At 55.4% G+C, this 17,348-nt stretch overlaps 1 protein-coding gene across 2 annotated transcripts; it reads left to right on the forward strand.

Moving 5' to 3' along the window:
* Positions 1-237: 237 nt before the first annotated feature.
* On the forward strand, positions 238-17,169 carry MAN2C1 (mannosidase alpha class 2C member 1). 2 transcript variants are annotated; one of them, XM_069866698.1, is made up of 26 exons: positions 238-331; positions 2,057-2,182; positions 3,604-3,727; positions 4,619-4,689; positions 4,907-5,084; positions 5,864-6,053; positions 6,942-7,048; positions 7,211-7,321; positions 7,696-7,788; positions 9,160-9,276; positions 10,012-10,107; positions 10,394-10,539; positions 10,991-11,114; positions 11,290-11,411; positions 11,983-12,068; positions 12,518-12,679; positions 13,369-13,451; positions 13,637-13,731; positions 13,859-13,963; positions 14,166-14,322; positions 14,637-14,780; positions 14,879-14,988; positions 15,567-15,646; positions 15,763-15,908; positions 16,414-16,517; positions 16,598-17,169. In XM_069866698.1, the coding sequence occupies exons 1-26, from the start codon at positions 240-242 to the stop codon at positions 16,713-16,715; spliced, it is 3,087 nt and encodes a 1,028-aa protein (XP_069722799.1). In that variant the 5' UTR covers positions 238-239; the 3' UTR covers positions 16,716-17,169. The 2 variants fall into 2 exon arrangements, with proteins under 2 accessions (XP_069722799.1, XP_069722800.1); XM_069866699.1 differs by lacking the exon at positions 238-331 and adding an exon at positions 2,680-2,805 and having other exon boundaries at positions 2,163-2,182.
* The last annotated feature ends 179 nt before the right edge of the window (positions 17,170-17,348 follow it).

The following is a 17,348-nucleotide window of genomic DNA, read 5'->3' on the forward strand; positions in this document are numbered from 1 at the left end:
TTGCTCAAGGCCCATCGACCTGGCCTTGAGCCCCTCCAGGGATGGGGCAGCCCGGGCCAGGGCCTCCCCACCCTCACAGGAAAACGCTTCTCCCTAAGATCTCCCCTCTATCAGCTCAAAACCAACCAGTTTCTTCCTAAGCCTTCCCCTTCCCTATGTAAACACGTTCCCCCTGCTCTCCCCGCCTTTCCCGGCCCCGGGATCCGCTCGCACTGCGGCTGCGCGGAGCCGCCCGCCTCATGGCCGCCCCCGGGCACCGGCGATCGGCGCTGGAGAGGGGGGAGAAGTTCCTCTCCGAGCTCTACTTCACCGACTGCAACCTGCGCGGCAGGTGGGGCGGCGGGAGGAGTCCCTGCCCTGGGCACCGGGGGCTCGATGTGGGGTCCCTGCTCTTGGGGCAGCGGGGTCTCCATGCGGGGTCCCTCTCCTCCAACACTGAGGCCTCGGGGTGAGGTCCCTGCCCTCAACATCAGGGTCTCCATGCGGGGCCCCTCTCCTCCAACAATGAGGCCTCGGTGTGGGGTCCCTGCCCTCAACATCAGGGTCTCCATGTGGGGTCCCTCTCCTCCAACACTGAGGCCTCGGTGTGGGGTCCCTGCCTTCAGCATCAAGGTCTCCATGCGGGGTCCCTCTCTTCCAACACTGAGGACTCGGTGTGAGGTCCCTGCCCTCAACATCAGGGTCTCCATGCAGGGTCCCTCTCCTCCAATACTGAGGTCTCCTTGCAGGGTCCCTGTCCGTGGGCACTGGGGTCTCGGTGTGGGGTCCCTGCCCTTGGGACATGGGGGGTCTCCTTGCGGGGTTCTTGCCCTCCAACATTGAGGTCTTGGTGTGGGATCCCTGTCCTTGACACCGGAGTCTCCATGTGGGGTCCCTGTCCTCAGAAGCTGAGGTCTCGGTGTGGGGTCCCTGCCCTCAACACCGGGGTCTCCATGCGGGGTCCCTCTCCTCCAATACTAAAGTCTCCTTGTGGGGTCCCTGCCCTTGACACCAGGGTCTCCATGCGGGGTCCCTCTCCTCCAATACTGAGGCCTCGGGGTGGGGTCCCTGCCCTCAACACCGGGGTCTCCACGCAGGGTCCCTGCCCTCAACAGTGGGGTCTCCATGCGGGGTCCCTCTCCTCCAACACTGAGGTCTCCTTGTGGGGCCTCTGTCTTTGGGTACTGGGGTCTTGGTGTGGGGTCCCCGCCCTTGGGACATGAGGGGTCTCCTTGCGGGGTCCCTGTCCCCCAACACTGAGGTCTCTTTGTGGGGTCCCTGCCCTCCAGCACTGGGGTCTCCATGCGGGGTCCCTGTCCTTGGGCACCAGGGTCTCCATGCGGGGTCGCTGCTCCCCAACACCAGGGTCTCCGTGCGGGGTCGCTGCTATCCAACATCAGGGTCTTCATGGAGGGTCCCTACTCTTGGGCACTGGGGTCTCCTGTGTGGGTGCCCCTGCCCTCGGATGCTGCTGTCCCCAGGGCTCAGTTCCCTCTGTCAGCACGCACAGCCCTGCCCCTGGGCGTCTCTGCCCCCCTGCCCTCCTCGATGGGACACGGCCGGGGCCCTCCTCCAACGGGCCCCTTCATTGTGTAGTGATAGGATGAGGGGGAATGGCTTTCAACTGGAAAGGGGGAAGATTGAGATTAGACATTAGAAAGAAATTCTTCAAGATTTGGGTGGAGAGGCACAGGCCCAGGTTGCCCAGAGCAGTGGTGGCTGCCCGATCCCTGGAGGTGTTCAAGGCTAAGCTGGATGGGGCTTTGAGCCCCTGATGCAGTGGAAGATGTCCCTGCCCATGTTAGGGGGGTTGGAACTGGGTGGGCTTTGAGGTCTCTTGTAACCCAAACCATTCCACAATTCTGTCATGACAAATCATAGAATGGTTTGGGTCAGAAGGGGCCTTAAAAGCCCATCCAGTTCCAGCCTCCTCTGTGTCAGTTGATGTGAGGGTGTTAAGTGGTAGCAGCATGATAAAACCATGTTGGGAGAGCGGGGTGGTCTCTATCCCCCTGCACCAGGCTGGTTCCTGCTGCTTTTGCCTTGTTAATCGTGTCCTGGTCATCTCTGACCGCAGGCTCTTTGGAGATCGCTGCCCACTGGCATCACTTTCCTGCTTCCAGACCCCGCGGCGCATTCGCTACGATGAGGCCATCAGGCAGGAGTTCAGACCGGCTAAAGTGGGAGACTCCTTTGGGCCCACGTGAGTACCAGGTTTGGTGGTGCCATGAGCGTGGTGGGTGTGGAGCTTGTGTCTCAGAGTTACTCATGTGTATGACTCCTCACAAGCTCTTGGTAGTGAGCTCTTGGTAGTGAAGAAACCCTCTTGTGTGCTTTAGAATCATTGACTGGTTTGGGTTGGAAGGGACCTTAAAGCTCATATAGTCCCAGCCCCTGCCATTGACAGGAACACCTCCCACTGGATCAGGCTGATCAAAGCTCCATCCAGCCTGGCCTTGAACACCTCCAGGGATGGGGCAGCCACCACTGCTCTGGGCAACCACCCCACCCTCACAGGAAAACGTTTCTTCCTAGGATCTCATCTCAATCTCCCCTCTTTCAGCTGAAAAACATTCCCCTTTGTCCTATCCCTGCAATCCCTGATCAAGAGCCCCTCCCCAGCTTTCCATTACTGGAAGCTGCTCTAAAGTCTCCCCAGAGCCTTCTCTTCTCCAGGCTCAACAACCCCAACTCTCTCAGCCTGTCCTCAGATGGGAGGTGCTCCAGCCCTTCGATCATCTTCGTGAAAGAATGACCTTCCACCTTGAGATGAAGGGTGCCTGCCCAGAAGCCCTTGGGAGATCTACTGAGAAAACAGACCAAGATGTGAGAGCTTATGTTTGTAGTCATGGTTGAGACCCTGGTGCTTGCTTCTCTGTGGGATCCGCGTGCTTGTCAGGGCTGGGAGAAGACTGGTGTTCTCCTGGCAGTGGTCGACACCCCCTCTTTCTCCGGGTGGCAGCAGAGGCTGGGTCGGGGCCTGCACCACAGGGTTTGTATGCTGGTTTGTGTGCTGCCTTCTGATCTTCCTTGACCCCTGGGTCTGCTGTGCCTCCTCACAAGCTGGCCCTAGGGGTTAAGGGCTGTGAAAAGAGGGGTCACAGGTCCAAGCGTGTTGATAAACTGCCCTGCCCCAGGCATAATCTGAGTCCTGGTGTGCCATGGTTTCCTCTGGGTTGCTGTAGGGGATGGAGGAGCAGTTTTTCAGTCCCTGTCAGCTTGAAAGAGATCACCCTACTTAGCTTAGCTTTGAACTTGCTGTTGAATCTCTGACTCTCAAACGACTGAAAACAGCGCTTGGAGCAAGGTAGAAGTTTCTTTTGGTGAAAGAGTGACCGATCAGGTCAGCAGCTGATGGGAAAGGGAATTCCCGGTACATTTAACCAGCGCAGAACAAGGCTGGCACATGCAGGCACTGCACGCTGCTTAATCTGACAGAGCGTCACAGCATGGGGAGCCACCTCCAGACTCTGTCATGTTTGGAGCTTTGGTCTGTACGGACAGGTAGCATTATCACGTCTGAGCACACCGAACTTGTGCCCCTGCTTGTCTTTTCCCGCAGAGACTCCGAGGAAGCATGGTTTCTCTCACAGGGAGCTGAAGTTGCTGCCTGCTCTCTTCCAGGTGGGAGACGTGCTGGTTTAAGGTGGAGCTGAGCATCCCCCAGGCGTGGGCAGGGCAGGAGGTGCACTTTGTCTGGGAGAGCGATGGGGAGGCCATGGTGTGGCGAGACGCCCAGCCTGTGCAGGTAAGGAGGTGTGGATCAGTGCTAGCCCTGCTGGGTCTCTGCTATGTGCAGAGCAGTTATCGCCCTTACCCTCTGCAGTGGGACGGTAAAAGAAACCCTCCTGTTTGTTACATACTCTGCAGAGGAATGTCTACGTGAGCTGGGAGGCATAAAACAACATGGGGACCAACAGGAGAGAACCAAGAACAAGCAGAGGTCCAGACAGAGTGGTCAGGAGTTAAAACAGAAGGAGGTTATGCCGTTGTGGAGTTGTTTAGCCTCAATTGGTGATGTCTTAGGCACTAGGAGAGCTGTCTCTAAACAGAGGCAGGCCTGCTGTGCAGAGAGGGGCAAGTGTTTGTGCAGAGTCTGGTACGTGGGGTGGGAGAGAGGGCTACTCTCGTGGTTTCCATGCTGTGCTGGTGGACCACAGCAGGTCTGTGAGCCCCTTCCAAAGTTTGGCCCCTGCTCCCTGGTGGGTTTGAGTCATATTTTCTAGAGGTTGCCCCCTGCTAGGAGTTAAAACTCTGGTCTGCAAACCGGTAACAGCTGAAAATTCCTTGCTTGGGTGTTAGCAAATCTGCCTTGGAAGAAGGGCCTGCAAGTGCTGGGCCCTAGATGCGAATCTCCACTGCTCTCAAGAGCAGTGGGACAGACTCTGGTCACACACGTCAGCTTCAGTCCTGCTTTGGGGTGGGAGGGTGATTCAAGGTCATCTTTTGCAGCCCTGCCTGCTCTGTGGTGGTATTGGCTAGGTTTGAGGAGAGCATATCAGTGCCGTTTGGTTCTCCCACTGGAAAACGGCTCCAAAGTCTCCCTACTCTGCTGGGTGGAAGCTTCACTTCCAACCTAAGCTTATTCCTCACCATGGACCTTTGAAAACACATGTTAATACGCCATTTCCTCTTGCAGGGTTTAACTAAGGAAGGTGAGAAGACCAGCTACATCCTGACAAGCAGCCTGAAAGAGACAGAGCCCCACAGGTGGGTGGCCAGCCTGGACAGAGCCCTGGCTGCTACGGGGAGCCAAGAGGCTGGGGTTGGACACCCTTGTCTGCATCCAGGTGCTCTCGGAACTATCTGGCAATGAGGGGCTCTACCCATTGCTCAGGTTGGGCCAGTCCCACCACAGGGAGGGGAATGGGCTTTCCAAGCTGATGGCTCATGATCTGCTCCCTGATGGTCTCCCTTTGCTCTCCAGCCTCACGCTGTACGTGGAGCTGGCCTGCAACGGACTCTTTGGGGCCGGCAAGGGAAGCTTGATCGCCCCTCCAGACCCTGACAGGAGGTTCACCCTCAGCAAGGCTGAGCTGGTCATCTTCAACAGGGATGTTTATGAACTGCTGATGGATCTGGAAATACTGCTGGACATGGCCAAGGTCTGTGAGCTCCTTCTCTTCCACTTACCTTTTCCACCTCCTTCCACAACTTCATTTTATCTCCTCCCACCAGGAGGCCCTGGAGGAGCAGATGTTTACTCCTGCTGCTTTAGCATAAATGACATTAACTAGAGTAGGAGGGAGTAGAAGGCTCTGGGGAGACCTTAGAGCAGCCTTTCAGTACTGAAAGGAGCTACAGGAGAGCTGGGGAGGGGCTCTTGATCATGAAGTGCAGGGATAGGACAGGGAAGAAGGGTTTTAAGCTGAAAGAGGGGAGATTGAGATGAGATCTCAGGAATAAATGTTTTGCTGTGAGGGTAGGGAGGTTCTGGCCCAGGTTGCCCAGAGCAGTGGTGGTTGCCCCATCCCTGGAGGTGTTCAAGGCTAGGTTGGATGGGGCTTGGAGTAACCTGATGCGGTGGGAGGTGTCCCTGCTCATGGCAGGGGGTGGGACTATATGGGCTTTAAGGTCCCTTCCAACCCAATGTTCAATGATTCTATGAAAACTGAAAAAAGAAGCCACAGGTATTTATTCATCTACTTTCTGCTCCAAGGCAGGATCTGTTAGACCAGAGCACCCTGGGATGGGTGTGTCTGTAACCTGGCTTTAGAAGGCACATGAGCAAAGGCGTAAGGTTGTGTCTGTGAAGGAGGGACACAGTGTTTACCCCTGGTGGAGTCAGATGTTGGAAGGAGGGAGCAGGTTCTCCCTGAGGCAGGTGGCATCCTGGGTGATACAGAGATCTGTGCTGAGCTCAGAGTCTCACTCCCAACTCCAGCTCCTTGGGGAAGAAAACCAGAGGAGTTTCCAGGCCTTGTACACTGCCAACCAGATGATCAACGTGTGTGATGTTATGGACCCCTCCACCTTCCCTGCTGCTCGTGACCTGGCTGCAGCGATCTTCAGCCAGAGGAATGGCGAGAGCCAGCACACCATCCATGCCGTGGGTCACTGCCACATTGACTCTGGTGAGAGCAGCACAGTGTTCCCTCTCTGCTGACGGCCAGGGTGTGCTGATCGAGGGAAGATCTGCCAGCCCTGGGGCTCCAGGCACTGGGTAACCCCAAGGGAAGGGAAAGGGACCTCTGTGCTGGTCTGGAACTGAAGCAGGGCAACTGGTGATGAGGGGTAGATTACAGACTGCTGTCTTCCACCTGTTGGACTTCACCCCTTAATTTCCAGTCCCTGGAAGGGCTTTGGTCACAACAGAAAGGCAGCAGGAGACGTGGGATGTAGAGGCCCCAGGATGCGTTGCTGTCAGGCTTCTAGTCAAAGGACAGCGTTTTGCCATTGCTTTTTCCCTGGCTGACCTGCAAATGGCAGCACAGCTCCTTTCCCAGAGGAGCTTGTGCACAAGAAGGGTGTTGAGGCTCTGGAGCGAGTCCAGAGAAGAGCAACGAAGCTGGTGAAGGGGCTGGAGAACAGGCCTTATGAGGAACGGCTGAGAGAGCTGGGGGTGTTTAGCCTGGAGAAGAGGAGGCTGAGGGGAGACCTCATTGCTCTCTCCAACTACCTGAAAGGAGGTTGTGGAGAGGAGGGAGCTGGGCTCTTCTCCCAAATGACAGGGGACAGGATGAGAGGGAATGGCCGCAAGCTCCGCCAAGGGAGGTTTAGGCTGGACATTAGGAAAAAATATTTCATGGAAATGGTGATTGGGCACTGGCAGAGGCTACCCAGGGAGGTGGTTGAGTCACCTTCCCTGGAGATGTTTGAGGGATGGGTGGACAAGGCACTGAGGGACATGGTTTAGTGATTGGTAGGAAGGGTTGGACTCAATGATCCAGTGGGTCTTTTCCAACCTGTTGATTCTATGATTCTATGTGATAACCGCAGTGAGGCTGTGTCTGTCCCCGCAGCCTGGCTGTGGCCGTATGAGGAGACCATCCGTAAGTGCGCTCGGAGCTGGGTCACGGTGATCCGTCTGATGGAGCGCAATCCGGAGCTCACCTTTGCCTGCTCCCAGGTGAGTGATCTCCCTCAGGAAGCTCTCCTTCTGCTCATAGCTAAAACATGACTCAAAACGAGATGGGGGCTGACTGGGAGAGCTCTGTGCAGCTGCAGAGGGGAGGGACGCTGATGTGGAGCAGTGTGGTGGGAGCTGAGGCTGGTCTCTGTGCTCCGGCAGGCGCAGCAGTTCGAGTGGGTGCGGAGCTGGTACCCTGGGCTCTACGTACAGATTCAGGACTTCGTGGCAAAGGGGCGGTTCATTCCCGTTGGAGGCACCTGGGTGGAAATGGTGAGAAGCTTGGGGAGCCTGGCTCACTGCACCCTCCCTGCACCATTCCTCTGACACTGGATGGGGAGAGCAGAGCTTTTGCTGAGCCTGTCTGGTTGGTGATGATCTCCTGTCCCAGAAGACAGCAGGTGTCTGCATTGTGTAGCCTTGCAGAAATGCCATCCCTCTCTCAAATCATCCCATTCCCTGAGAAAGGAGCTTTGGTCTGAACTGGCTGAGCTCTCTTCCTCCCTTCGCCCTCTGCTGAGCTCTGTTCTCACCCTCCTTGTGATCTGCTGGGTTGAGGTGGTGGTGGGTGGGAATGAGGTGCTTGCAAGACTTCCCCTTCCCCGGTGCCCGACTTGCCGTGGGGACTCCCTGTGCTTTCCCCCCAGGATGGGAACCTGCCCAGCGGGGAGTCCATGGTGCGACAGTTCCTGCAGGGACAGCGGTTCTTCCAGGAGCAGTTTGGCTGGATCTGTTCAGAGGTACTTACTCCTTTCCAGTTCAAATTCCTTGAGTACTATCTCCTTTCACCTCTTGCTGTGCATGAGGGTTTCTTTCTGGTTTGCCTTCCAGATATCATGTTCAGGTGACTCACAGCAGTCTATTTTCTGCAGCTAAAGCTGTGATGAGTGAAGATCTAATGCCCCAGCTATCCTGGCAGTTACCACAGCCCAGGTCTTGGTTGTATTGCCTGTAGATCCCTGGCAGGTCTCTAGAATTACTCTTTCTCCAGCACAGCTTCAGTTGTTCATGGCTTACACAGGTGTCCTCTTCACTGCCTAAAAAAACTAGCTGGTGGCTGAGCCCAGAGAGTTGTGGTGAATGGTGTCCCCAGGGCTCCATGGGGGAGTTGGTTCTGTTTAATCTAGCCACGATCTGGAGGAGGAGATCAAATGCTGAGTTTGCCGATGACACCAAGCTGTGCAGGAGTGTCGATCTGCTTGAGGGTAGGAAGGCTCTGCAGAGGGGTCTGGACAGGCTGGATCCATTCGTCAAGGTCAATGGGATGAAGCTCAACAAGGCCAAGTGCCAGGTCCTGCACAACAATCCCATGCAACCCTCCAGGCTGGGGGGAGAGGGGCTGAAAATCTGCCTGGTAGAAAAGGACTTGGTGGGCAAGGAGGCCAACAGCATCCTGGCTTGGGTCAGCCGTGGGGTGGCCAGCAGGAGCAGGGCAGGGATCAACCCCCTGGACTCAGTGCTGGTGAGGCTGCACCTTGAATCCTGGGTTCAGTTTTGAGCCCCTCAGTACAAGAAAGACCTTGAGGGGCTGGAGAGTGTCCAGAGAAGTGGAAGGAGCTGGGGAAGGGTCTGAGGCCCAGGGGTTCTGGGAGCAGCTGTGTTACCTGGGGCTGTTTAGCCTGGAGAAGAGGAGGCTGAGGGGAAACCTCATCGCTCTCTGCAGCTCCTGGAAAGAAAGCTGGAGCGAGGTGGTTGCTGGTTTCTTCTCCCAAATAAGAAGGGGTAGGATGAGAGGGAATGGCCTCAAGTTGCACCAGAGGAGGTTTAGATTGGATATTAGGAAAAAATTCTTTACTGGAAGAATGGTGAAGCCCTGGCAGAGGCTGCTCAGGTCAGTGATGGCATCTCCATCCCTGGAGGGGTTCAAGAAGCGTGTAGACGTGGCACTTGGGGACATGGTTCAGTGGGCACAGTGGTGTTGGTCTGGCAGTGTGACTGGATGACCTTAGAGGTCTTTTCCAACTTTAAGGATTCTGTAACTCTGCAAGTCCCTGCAAAAAAGGCTTAGAGCCTGACTACCAAGAAACCCTCCATGAGTGCAGGCTGTGATTTGTGGCCAGTGTGACTCACGTGTGTCTCTCTTGTTCTGCTCCTGTCACCTCTGCTCCCAGTTCTGGCTGCCGGACACGTTTGGATACTCAGCCCAGCTGCCCCAGCTGATGCGTGGCTGTGGGATCAAGCGGTTCCTCACACAGAAGCTCAGCTGGAATCTGGTGAACACCTTCCCGGTGAGCTGTGCTTTCCTTCTTCCCCAGGGGATGAGCTTGTGGTTGCTGATTTCTTTCAGCAGGGCTGGACTTATTTGTTCCACAGGTCAAGACAGTCCTTTAGCTCAGCTGACACAGGCTTTTCTTGCAGAAGCCACCAGTTTGTGGCGGTAGCAATGTCCTGTTAGGCTTTAGAGGAGAGGAAAGGAAAGAGGATGGTTAGAGATCCCAGCTGGTCCCTGGCCTACAGGCTCCTTCTGCTTCCAATGGGAAGCTGTGACCTGCGTGCAGGTCTAGCAGATGGCAACCCAGCTGCTCCTCTGCTGTCCCCTGCTCTCGTGGCAATCCCCATCCTCGTATAACTGTCACCTTGCACTGATGTGTCAGGGCATCCTGCAACCCCATGGAGAGAAAGAGAAGGCATGGCTTGAATCCTCAAGGGGCTCTGAAGTCCCTGTCTCCCATGCACTTCCCTGGTGACAAAGGTGGTGGGTTTTGTGTTTGACAGGGCTTGCGAGCAGGCTTGGGCTTTAAGTGCATGAGTGCTATGTTGATGTGGTTGAAATGAGCCCTCCATGGGAAGAGATAAGCTCAGGAGTCTTGAAACATTGAGCTAAGACAGATTTGTCTCTTTCTGGTAGCATGACCAGACGTTTCCTTTTGGGAACTCCTGGGAATAATAGGGCTGTGCTTTAGCATTTTGGCACAGAGTGGGGGCTGTATGAGACACCACAGTTTCCTTTGGCTCTCCTCCAGCATCACACCTTTTTCTGGGAAGGCATTGATGGTTCCCAAGTCCTGACCCATTTTCCCCCCGGCGACTCCTATGGGATGCACGGGCGAGTGGAGGAGGTGAGTGAACTGCAGGGCCAGCCTCTTGGGGCCAGATCTGAGGCTCCTGGGAGAGGGCAGTGCCTGGGAAGGGAGCGGAACAGCTGGCAGCATTGCTGGACAAAGGCTGTTTGGGTACCTGGCAATCACTTGCCTGCCTCCGAGTTGTCTCTGTGCACCTCTTTGGCACTTTGGGCTGGGGAAGAGGGGCAGGACTGGGCTTTGCATCCCAAAGACTTCCCTGGCTTCCTTGTGTGGAGCTGGGGCTGGGCACCAGGGGATCGCGGCTCTCCAAAATTCCTTTTAGATGCTGAAAACGGTGAAGAACAACAAGGACAAAGGGCGCGTGAACCACAGCATTCTCCTCTTTGGCTTTGGAGATGGAGGAGGAGGTCCCACGCAGAAGATGCTGGACAGGATGAAGAGAATGAGTGACACAGATGGGCTGCCAAGGTGAGAGGAGAGCTCCCTTCCTCCCTCCTTGTGGAAGTGCTTGTTTCGAGCCAGGCCTGGCCTTCAGCGGTGCCAAAGGAAAGGGTGTGCAAAGGAGTGCAGGGAACTGGGAAGGATTGTCAGGGAGACAGAGCCCCTCTGTCATCAAGGGTTGTAAGAACAGGTACACGGGGTGGCCTGGAGCTGCTCACAAGCCCTCAGCTGAGTTGTGGGACAAAGGACTAGCATGACAGTGGTGCCTGGGAAATGTCCCTGTCCCATGGCAGGCAGCAAGAGCAGCGTGGAGCTGAAGAGGGGTAGGAGGAGGTTGAGGAGAACGCTGTGCATGTGGTTGTGTTGGTGTTTCTGAGGCCTCGGTTCTGGGGATGTCACCTTTCTGGTCAGAATTCCCTGTTAGCTGCGTCCCAGGCTTCTCTGTCTCATCGCTGTGTGTGCTTTTGTCCTCCTGCAGGGTTCAGATCTCCACTCCTGACCAACTCTTTTCCGTCCTGGAGAAGGAGTCATCGCAGCTGCACACTTGGGTGGGAGAGCTCTTCCTCGAGCTGCACAATGGCACGTACACCACCCAAGCCCAGGTGACCGCACACACAGGATGGAGACGGCCTCGTTCCCAGGGAAGGGGACCAGTCTCCATTTTCATGACACCTACAAAAACCAAACTGGAGCTGGGCTTTTGCAGCTGGCGTGAGAAATCCTCTCCTAGCTACCGGTCTTCTGAGCATCTTGCTTCTCTCCTTGCTTTGACCTCAGATAAAGAAGGGGAATAGGGAATGCGAGCGAATACTCCATGACGTGGAAGTGCTCAGCGCCTTGGCTGTGGCGCAGAGCAGCACGTTCCAGTATCCTGCCAGCCAGCTGCAGCGGCTCTGGAGGTGAGAGCGTGTGGCAGTGCTCATGGTGGGGAGGCTGGGGACTTCAATGTAAGAGTTGGCTGCTCTTGGGGTGCCGCGCCCCATTCCCAACTGCTCCTTGTCCCTGCGTGGGCAGAAATCCTTGCTATCAGTGTCCCAAAATTAGCCTGGACGTGTTGGGTGATAGCGGTGCAGGTGGTTATCGGGCAGCTCAGATGGGGTGAGATGGTCACTCGTCTGCTGATGGAAGAGAGCCTCAAGGCCTCACTACTCTGCTGGCTGGAAGCTTCATTTCTGATCTAAGCTTATTGCTTGCCAGTTTTGACTTGTCTGAACTTGTGCAACAATATATCTGATAGCCAGAGGGATAAGAAAAGTAGCTCTTTCTCTCCATGGTTGTGGTTTACCAAGATGAGGGTTGACAAGTCCTGATATAAAGGAATTTAAAGGGAGCTCTGGAAAAAATCCTTTTCTCAAGTGTTTGTTAATGGGAAGGTAGAAAACAGTTATGAAGTCTATCCATCTTGTAAATAGGGCTTGCTAAACCAGAATAAGTTCAGTGGTCTCTCCTGGTCTCTGCTCTCTGCTTTAGGTTATTACTGCTCAACCAGTTCCACGACGTTTTGCCAGGCAGCTGCATCCAGCTCGTGGTTGAGGATGCCCTGCAGTACTACGCAGGTGAGCAGGGAGTTTGGCTAGGAGGGCTCTTATCCATTAGAGCACATTGGCTCCTGCCTGGTGGGGCTGCCGACTTTTGAATCTTGGACTTCACCTTTATCCTCGTCCTCAGTTAATTGACTTCTCTGCTTGCTGCTGGCGTGCCAGGAGACCCAGCAGAAGTTTCCTCCTGCCTGCTCACAGGCATTTGCAGTAGCTTTGCTTTATTATAGCACCACAATTTTCCAGTTGAGCTGGCAAAGCTCCTTATAATCTTGTAACAACAAAGTCAAGAATCATTACAAACTTTAATTACTTATTAATAGATAATAATAATAATTAATGATAATTAGTATTTGTAGCTTGGAAGCAGTTAAAGTGTGTGTGTACGCTGCACGGCAGTGACAGGAGTGCTCTCAGATGTGAGAAACACCCTGCGTGGATCTAACTCGGGCCTTTTTCTTGCTCAGAGATCCGCAGGGCTGGCGCTCGGCTGCGGGAGGAAGCTGTGCAGTCCTTATGCAGAGAACTGCTGCAGCCCAAGGCTGAGAGCGCTGAGAGCACCCTCGTGTTGAACACTTTGCCCTGGGAACGAACCGAGGTGATCTCCAGGGCTGGGACAGACAGCCTGGGTATGTGTGGCTCAGGGGTTACTCCTGCATCAGAATTTCTTATGGGGCAGAGACAGCTAACAAAGAAATACTCTGCCTCTCCCTGCCCTGGAGAGGGTTTGCTGTCTTGTCATATTGCTACTTGGGACTTTATCCCGTTTCAAGTTCGTGGAATGGTTTGGGTTGGAAGGGACCTCAAAGCCCATCTAGTTCTACCCCCCTGTCATGGGCAGGGACACCTCCCACTGCATCAGGTTGCTCCAAGCCCCATCCAACCTGGCCTTGAACACCTCCAGGGAGGGGACAGCCACCACTGCTCTGGGCAACCTTGGCCAGGGCCTCCCCACCCATTTCTTCCTAAGGTCTCATCTCAATCTCCCCTCTTTCAGCTGAAAACTATCCCTTTCATGCTATCCCTGTTCTCCCTGATCCAGAGCCCCTCCCCAGTCCCCAGCTTTCCTGGAGCCCCTTTCAGTACTGGAAGCTGCTCTAAGGTCTCCCCGGAGCCTTCTCTTCTCCAGGCTGAGCAGCCCCAGCTCTCAGCCTGGCCTCATATGGGAGGTGCTCCAGCCCTCAGTTGTCTCTAAACAACGGATGAAGAAGAGAAGGGTGTGGAAGGAGGTGGTAGATCTGACATAAGAGCAGCAGGGCAGCGCAGTGACTTCGGGTTAGGTCTGGAGCAGATGGAACAGAACCTCTTTGCTTTCCAGTGCTAGTGACAGTCCCCAGCATGGGCTATGCTCTTGTGAGGGAGCCACTGCTGCCCGTTCAGCCTGTGGCAGTGAGGAAACAGGTAAGCCAGCAGTGGTTGTCCTCAGAGGTGTGTACCCTGCATCAAAGACTGGCTGGGGAGACGTCCAGGGAATGCAGGGGCTGTGAGCTCTGGACACAGCAAGTTCGCACACCAGATTTGCACCTGGGGCACTGGGCTCCCACAGTTGTGAGTCTGTGAAATCTGTTTCTGTCCTTTCCCTGAAGGAAGATGGCTCTATCACCATGGAGAATGGGGTGATTGCAGTCTGCCTGGACACGATGGGACGCCTGACCTCACTCCAGCTGGTGGGCTCTGAGAGGTAAGTCTGTCTCTTAGGTACTGGAACCAGGCTCCTCAAACCATTCTTGGGTCTTCGTCCCACTGTACGCCCTTCTCCACTGCCAGGTCTTCTTCTGCTCCTGTTTCTCTGTTCTACTTTGTTACAGAGAGTCAGTCCCCGATGGCTGCCATGCCAACCAGTTTGCCCTCTTTGATGATATTCCCCTGTACTGGGATGCCTGGGACGTGATGGATTATCACTTAGAAACCAGGTAAAGGGACAGAGCATGCACTGCTCAGTTTTTGTCTTTGCTCCGAGGTTCTTGTCTCCCTGTCAGTCCTAGCTGTATCGATAGCTCCAATGGAGCGTTCACTCCGGAGAAGGGAGTCCCTGCTGTGTGGGAGGCTGGAATGGGACTTGGGAACCTGGATCTTTCAGGGTGAGACCAGGTCTGCCTTCATCCTTTTTTCTAGGAAGCCAGTGACAACACTGCTGAAGCCTCTGGAAATCACCCTGGCTGGGGGCCTGCAGGGAAGTGCAAGCTTCTCTCTGCAGATTGGGAAAAGCAGCACTTTAAGGCAGGAGATCATCCTGGATGCCGCGTGCCCGTACCTCCGCTTCCTGACCCAGGTTTGGCCAGTGGCTACTGCAAATTGCAGGCAGCTGAGGAGCTGAACCTCACATCTCAATTGTGTTCCCCCTCCTGTTTCCGTCCCTGGAGCCCCCTGCTCCCTGTCCCCCTCTGCCTTAGGGGAAATCAGCCCAAGAGTGGGGATCCTGAGGGACAGGGGTGGAAGAGAAACATTTCAGTTCTTCTGTGTTCAGATTGTACTGCGGTTTTATTTCCCTTGGTCTGCAAGCTTGCTGCTGTGCACTGGGGAAGGATGAGTGCAGCCTCTGCGTGTCAGCTCCTCGTGGTGATGCCTTTCTGTTACTACATCTAGGTTGAATGGAAAGAGGCTCACAAATTCCTGAAGGTAGAGTTCCCCGTGAAGGTCCGGAGCACAAATGCCACCTACGAGATCCAGTTCGGGCACCTGCAGCGGCCAACGCACTGGAACACGTCCTGGGACTGGGCACGGTTTGAGGTGAGAGGAAAGGGGGTCCCCTCCTCCCATGGTGGGGCCACGTTTGCTCCTAGGCAGGAGGTCTGGGTGGTCAATGTGTCCTTCGATGCCGCCTGCAGGTGTGGACTCACAAGTGGCTGGATCTCTCCGAGCACGGCTTTGGGGTGGCGCTGCTGAACGACTGCAAATACGGGGCATCAGCCCACGGGAACGTCCTCAGCCTCTCACTGTGAGTTAGGGCTGGCGTGAGGGTGGGGGCACAGCGCTCACTTTGCCTCCTGAGTGTCTCTTGGAAGTCAAGGCAAAGCCTGGTCCTAAATGATCCGCGTTAGTAAGGAAATAGTCTGGTATTAGTCTGAAAACTTTTGGCTGGCTTAATTACAATTGACTAAGATAATGTAATTGCTATGAATTATGCTCACAAATAGTGCAGGAGAGATCAGATCCACATTTACACCAAGTAATTTGTGTGTATAACAGCCCCCAGGCGAGAAGACTGAAGGAGAGGTAAGGAACAGCTATGCTATGCTAAAAGAAACTCAGCATCATGAAGTTTCTCTCCATCAGCCACAACTTTCACAGGAAAACACTCTTCAAAGGTCGATATGATTTCTGGGACACCTCATCTAGGGTGTGTTTGCGGCTGCAAGAAACCAGCAGCATGTTGGCTTCCACCTCAGGAGCCATCCTCGAGGAAGCAGGAGGTGGCAGATGTCCTGGCACAGTGCTCCTTGGGCTCGGCACTGGATGACTGAGCACGCTGCCAAGACACCGGACACCGTTCTCACCTACCTCTCGTTGCCTTAGGCTGAGAGCACCCAAGTCCCCAGATGCTACAGCAGACATCGGGCACCACCAGTTCACCTATGCCGTGATGCCTCACCAGGGTGAGTGAGGGGCAGAGCCCTGGGGGGACACGCAGGGTGGAGGATGCTCCAGTGAGCCTCGGGGTGAGCGCACCTGGCTGTGCCTGGCAGGCTGGCCAGACCTTTTTGCGTTGCAGGTTCCTTCCAGGATGCTGGTGTGATCCAGTGTGCCTATAACTTGAATTTCCCGCTCCATGTGGTCCCAGCCAGCTCTGCTCAGTGCCCAGCCTGGAGTGCCTTTTCTCTCAGCTCACCTGCAGTCGTGCTAGAGGCCATCAAGCAGGTGAGTCCACAGGTGGAAGCAGCAAGGGCAGATAGGCTGCACTGTTGTTGTTAATGATTCCTAATGTTTTTATGATTCTACAAGCCTGACAATGTTCCAGAAGCGTTTGGTCAATGCTCTCAGACACACGTTGTGAATGTTGGGGTTGTCCTGTGCAGGGACAGGAGCTGGACTTGATCCTTGTGGGTCCCTTCCAACTCAGGACGTTCTATGATTCTGTGTTAAGCACAGCTTGCTCTTTCCCCCACACTGGGCCAGGGGGAGGCTCAGCTGAGCAGAAACAGGGATCCCTCAGGCTTGCATGTCCTGCTAGCTGGGGACAAGGTGGGTTAGCAGCCCTCTATGCCAGCCCCCCAGCAGACACTCGCCCCAGGGATCGCAGCAGCAGCAGGAACGTGCACACACACCCAGTTGCGGTCGCGTGGGTCGGGCTGTACCCCAGGTGAAGGAGAGGATGTGCAGGTCTCACTCTGCTGAACTCCCTTCTGCGCTGTCCCCCCGCAAGGCCGAGGACAGACCTGACGCCCTGGTGCTTCGGCTGTATGAGGCGCACGGCAGCACGGTTGTCGTCTGGCTCCAGACCTCTCTCCCCATTAAGGACGCCACGCTGTAAGTCCAGGCTGGAGGGCCAGGTGGCTGTGGGGATGGAGATCGGTTGCTGCAGCCTCACCCCTTGCTTTCTTCCTCAGCTGTGACCTCCTGGAACGGCCGGCTGCACAGGGCCACCTGCTGCTGGAGCAGCAGGGCCTGAGGCTTTCCTTCACACCCTTCCGTGTGCTCTCCGTCCTCTTGGTCTTGAGGCAGTGACACCTCTGTCACCCCTGCTGCTGCCACAACAACCTGGACCAACACTGTGAGCTCAAATCGAAGCCTGAGGGCTTCCCCCATCCCCAGGTTGTGGTCCCAGGGAAGGGCAGAGCCTCCCCCTCGCCCCCAACCCAGCCAGTGGAGAGCAGTGCTTGAGAACAACCATGTTCTTCAGGAAAGGAGGACAGTTCCCCCTGCCCAACCAGGGCCCAAGGGAGTTCCCAACTAGCATGAATTAGGGTTGTCTGGCTGCACCTGGGCTCAGCTCCCGTCCCAGGGGGGTTGGGGAGGAGCAACTTTCCCCTATCTCAGCCTTCATCTTGTTCAGACCCAAACAGCAACAAGCTGCAACCCGGCAGTGAATTTAAAGACATTCCCCTCTCCCATTGCCTCCCTCCTGCACTGCCCTGGCGGAAGAGGAACACAAGTAAACAAGAGCATTACAGAAGAACAAGCTCCAGCCTGGTTTCTTAGCTTATTTCTTGGTAACGGCACGGATCTGCCTCCTCCCAGGGGCTCCATGGTAGCTGCTGCTCTCTTGGTGTCCCCCTCACCAGGATTTTGCTCCTGGGACGAGTGAGGCAGAGCTTACCTTTAGTGTGGGGGACAAGGTGGAGGGGAAGCCTGCTCTAG

Source organism: Phaenicophaeus curvirostris, chromosome 12 (assembly GCF_032191515.1).
Source record: "Phaenicophaeus curvirostris isolate KB17595 chromosome 12, BPBGC_Pcur_1.0, whole genome shotgun sequence".
Lineage (NCBI taxonomy): Eukaryota > Metazoa > Chordata > Aves > Cuculiformes > Cuculidae > Phaenicophaeus > Phaenicophaeus curvirostris.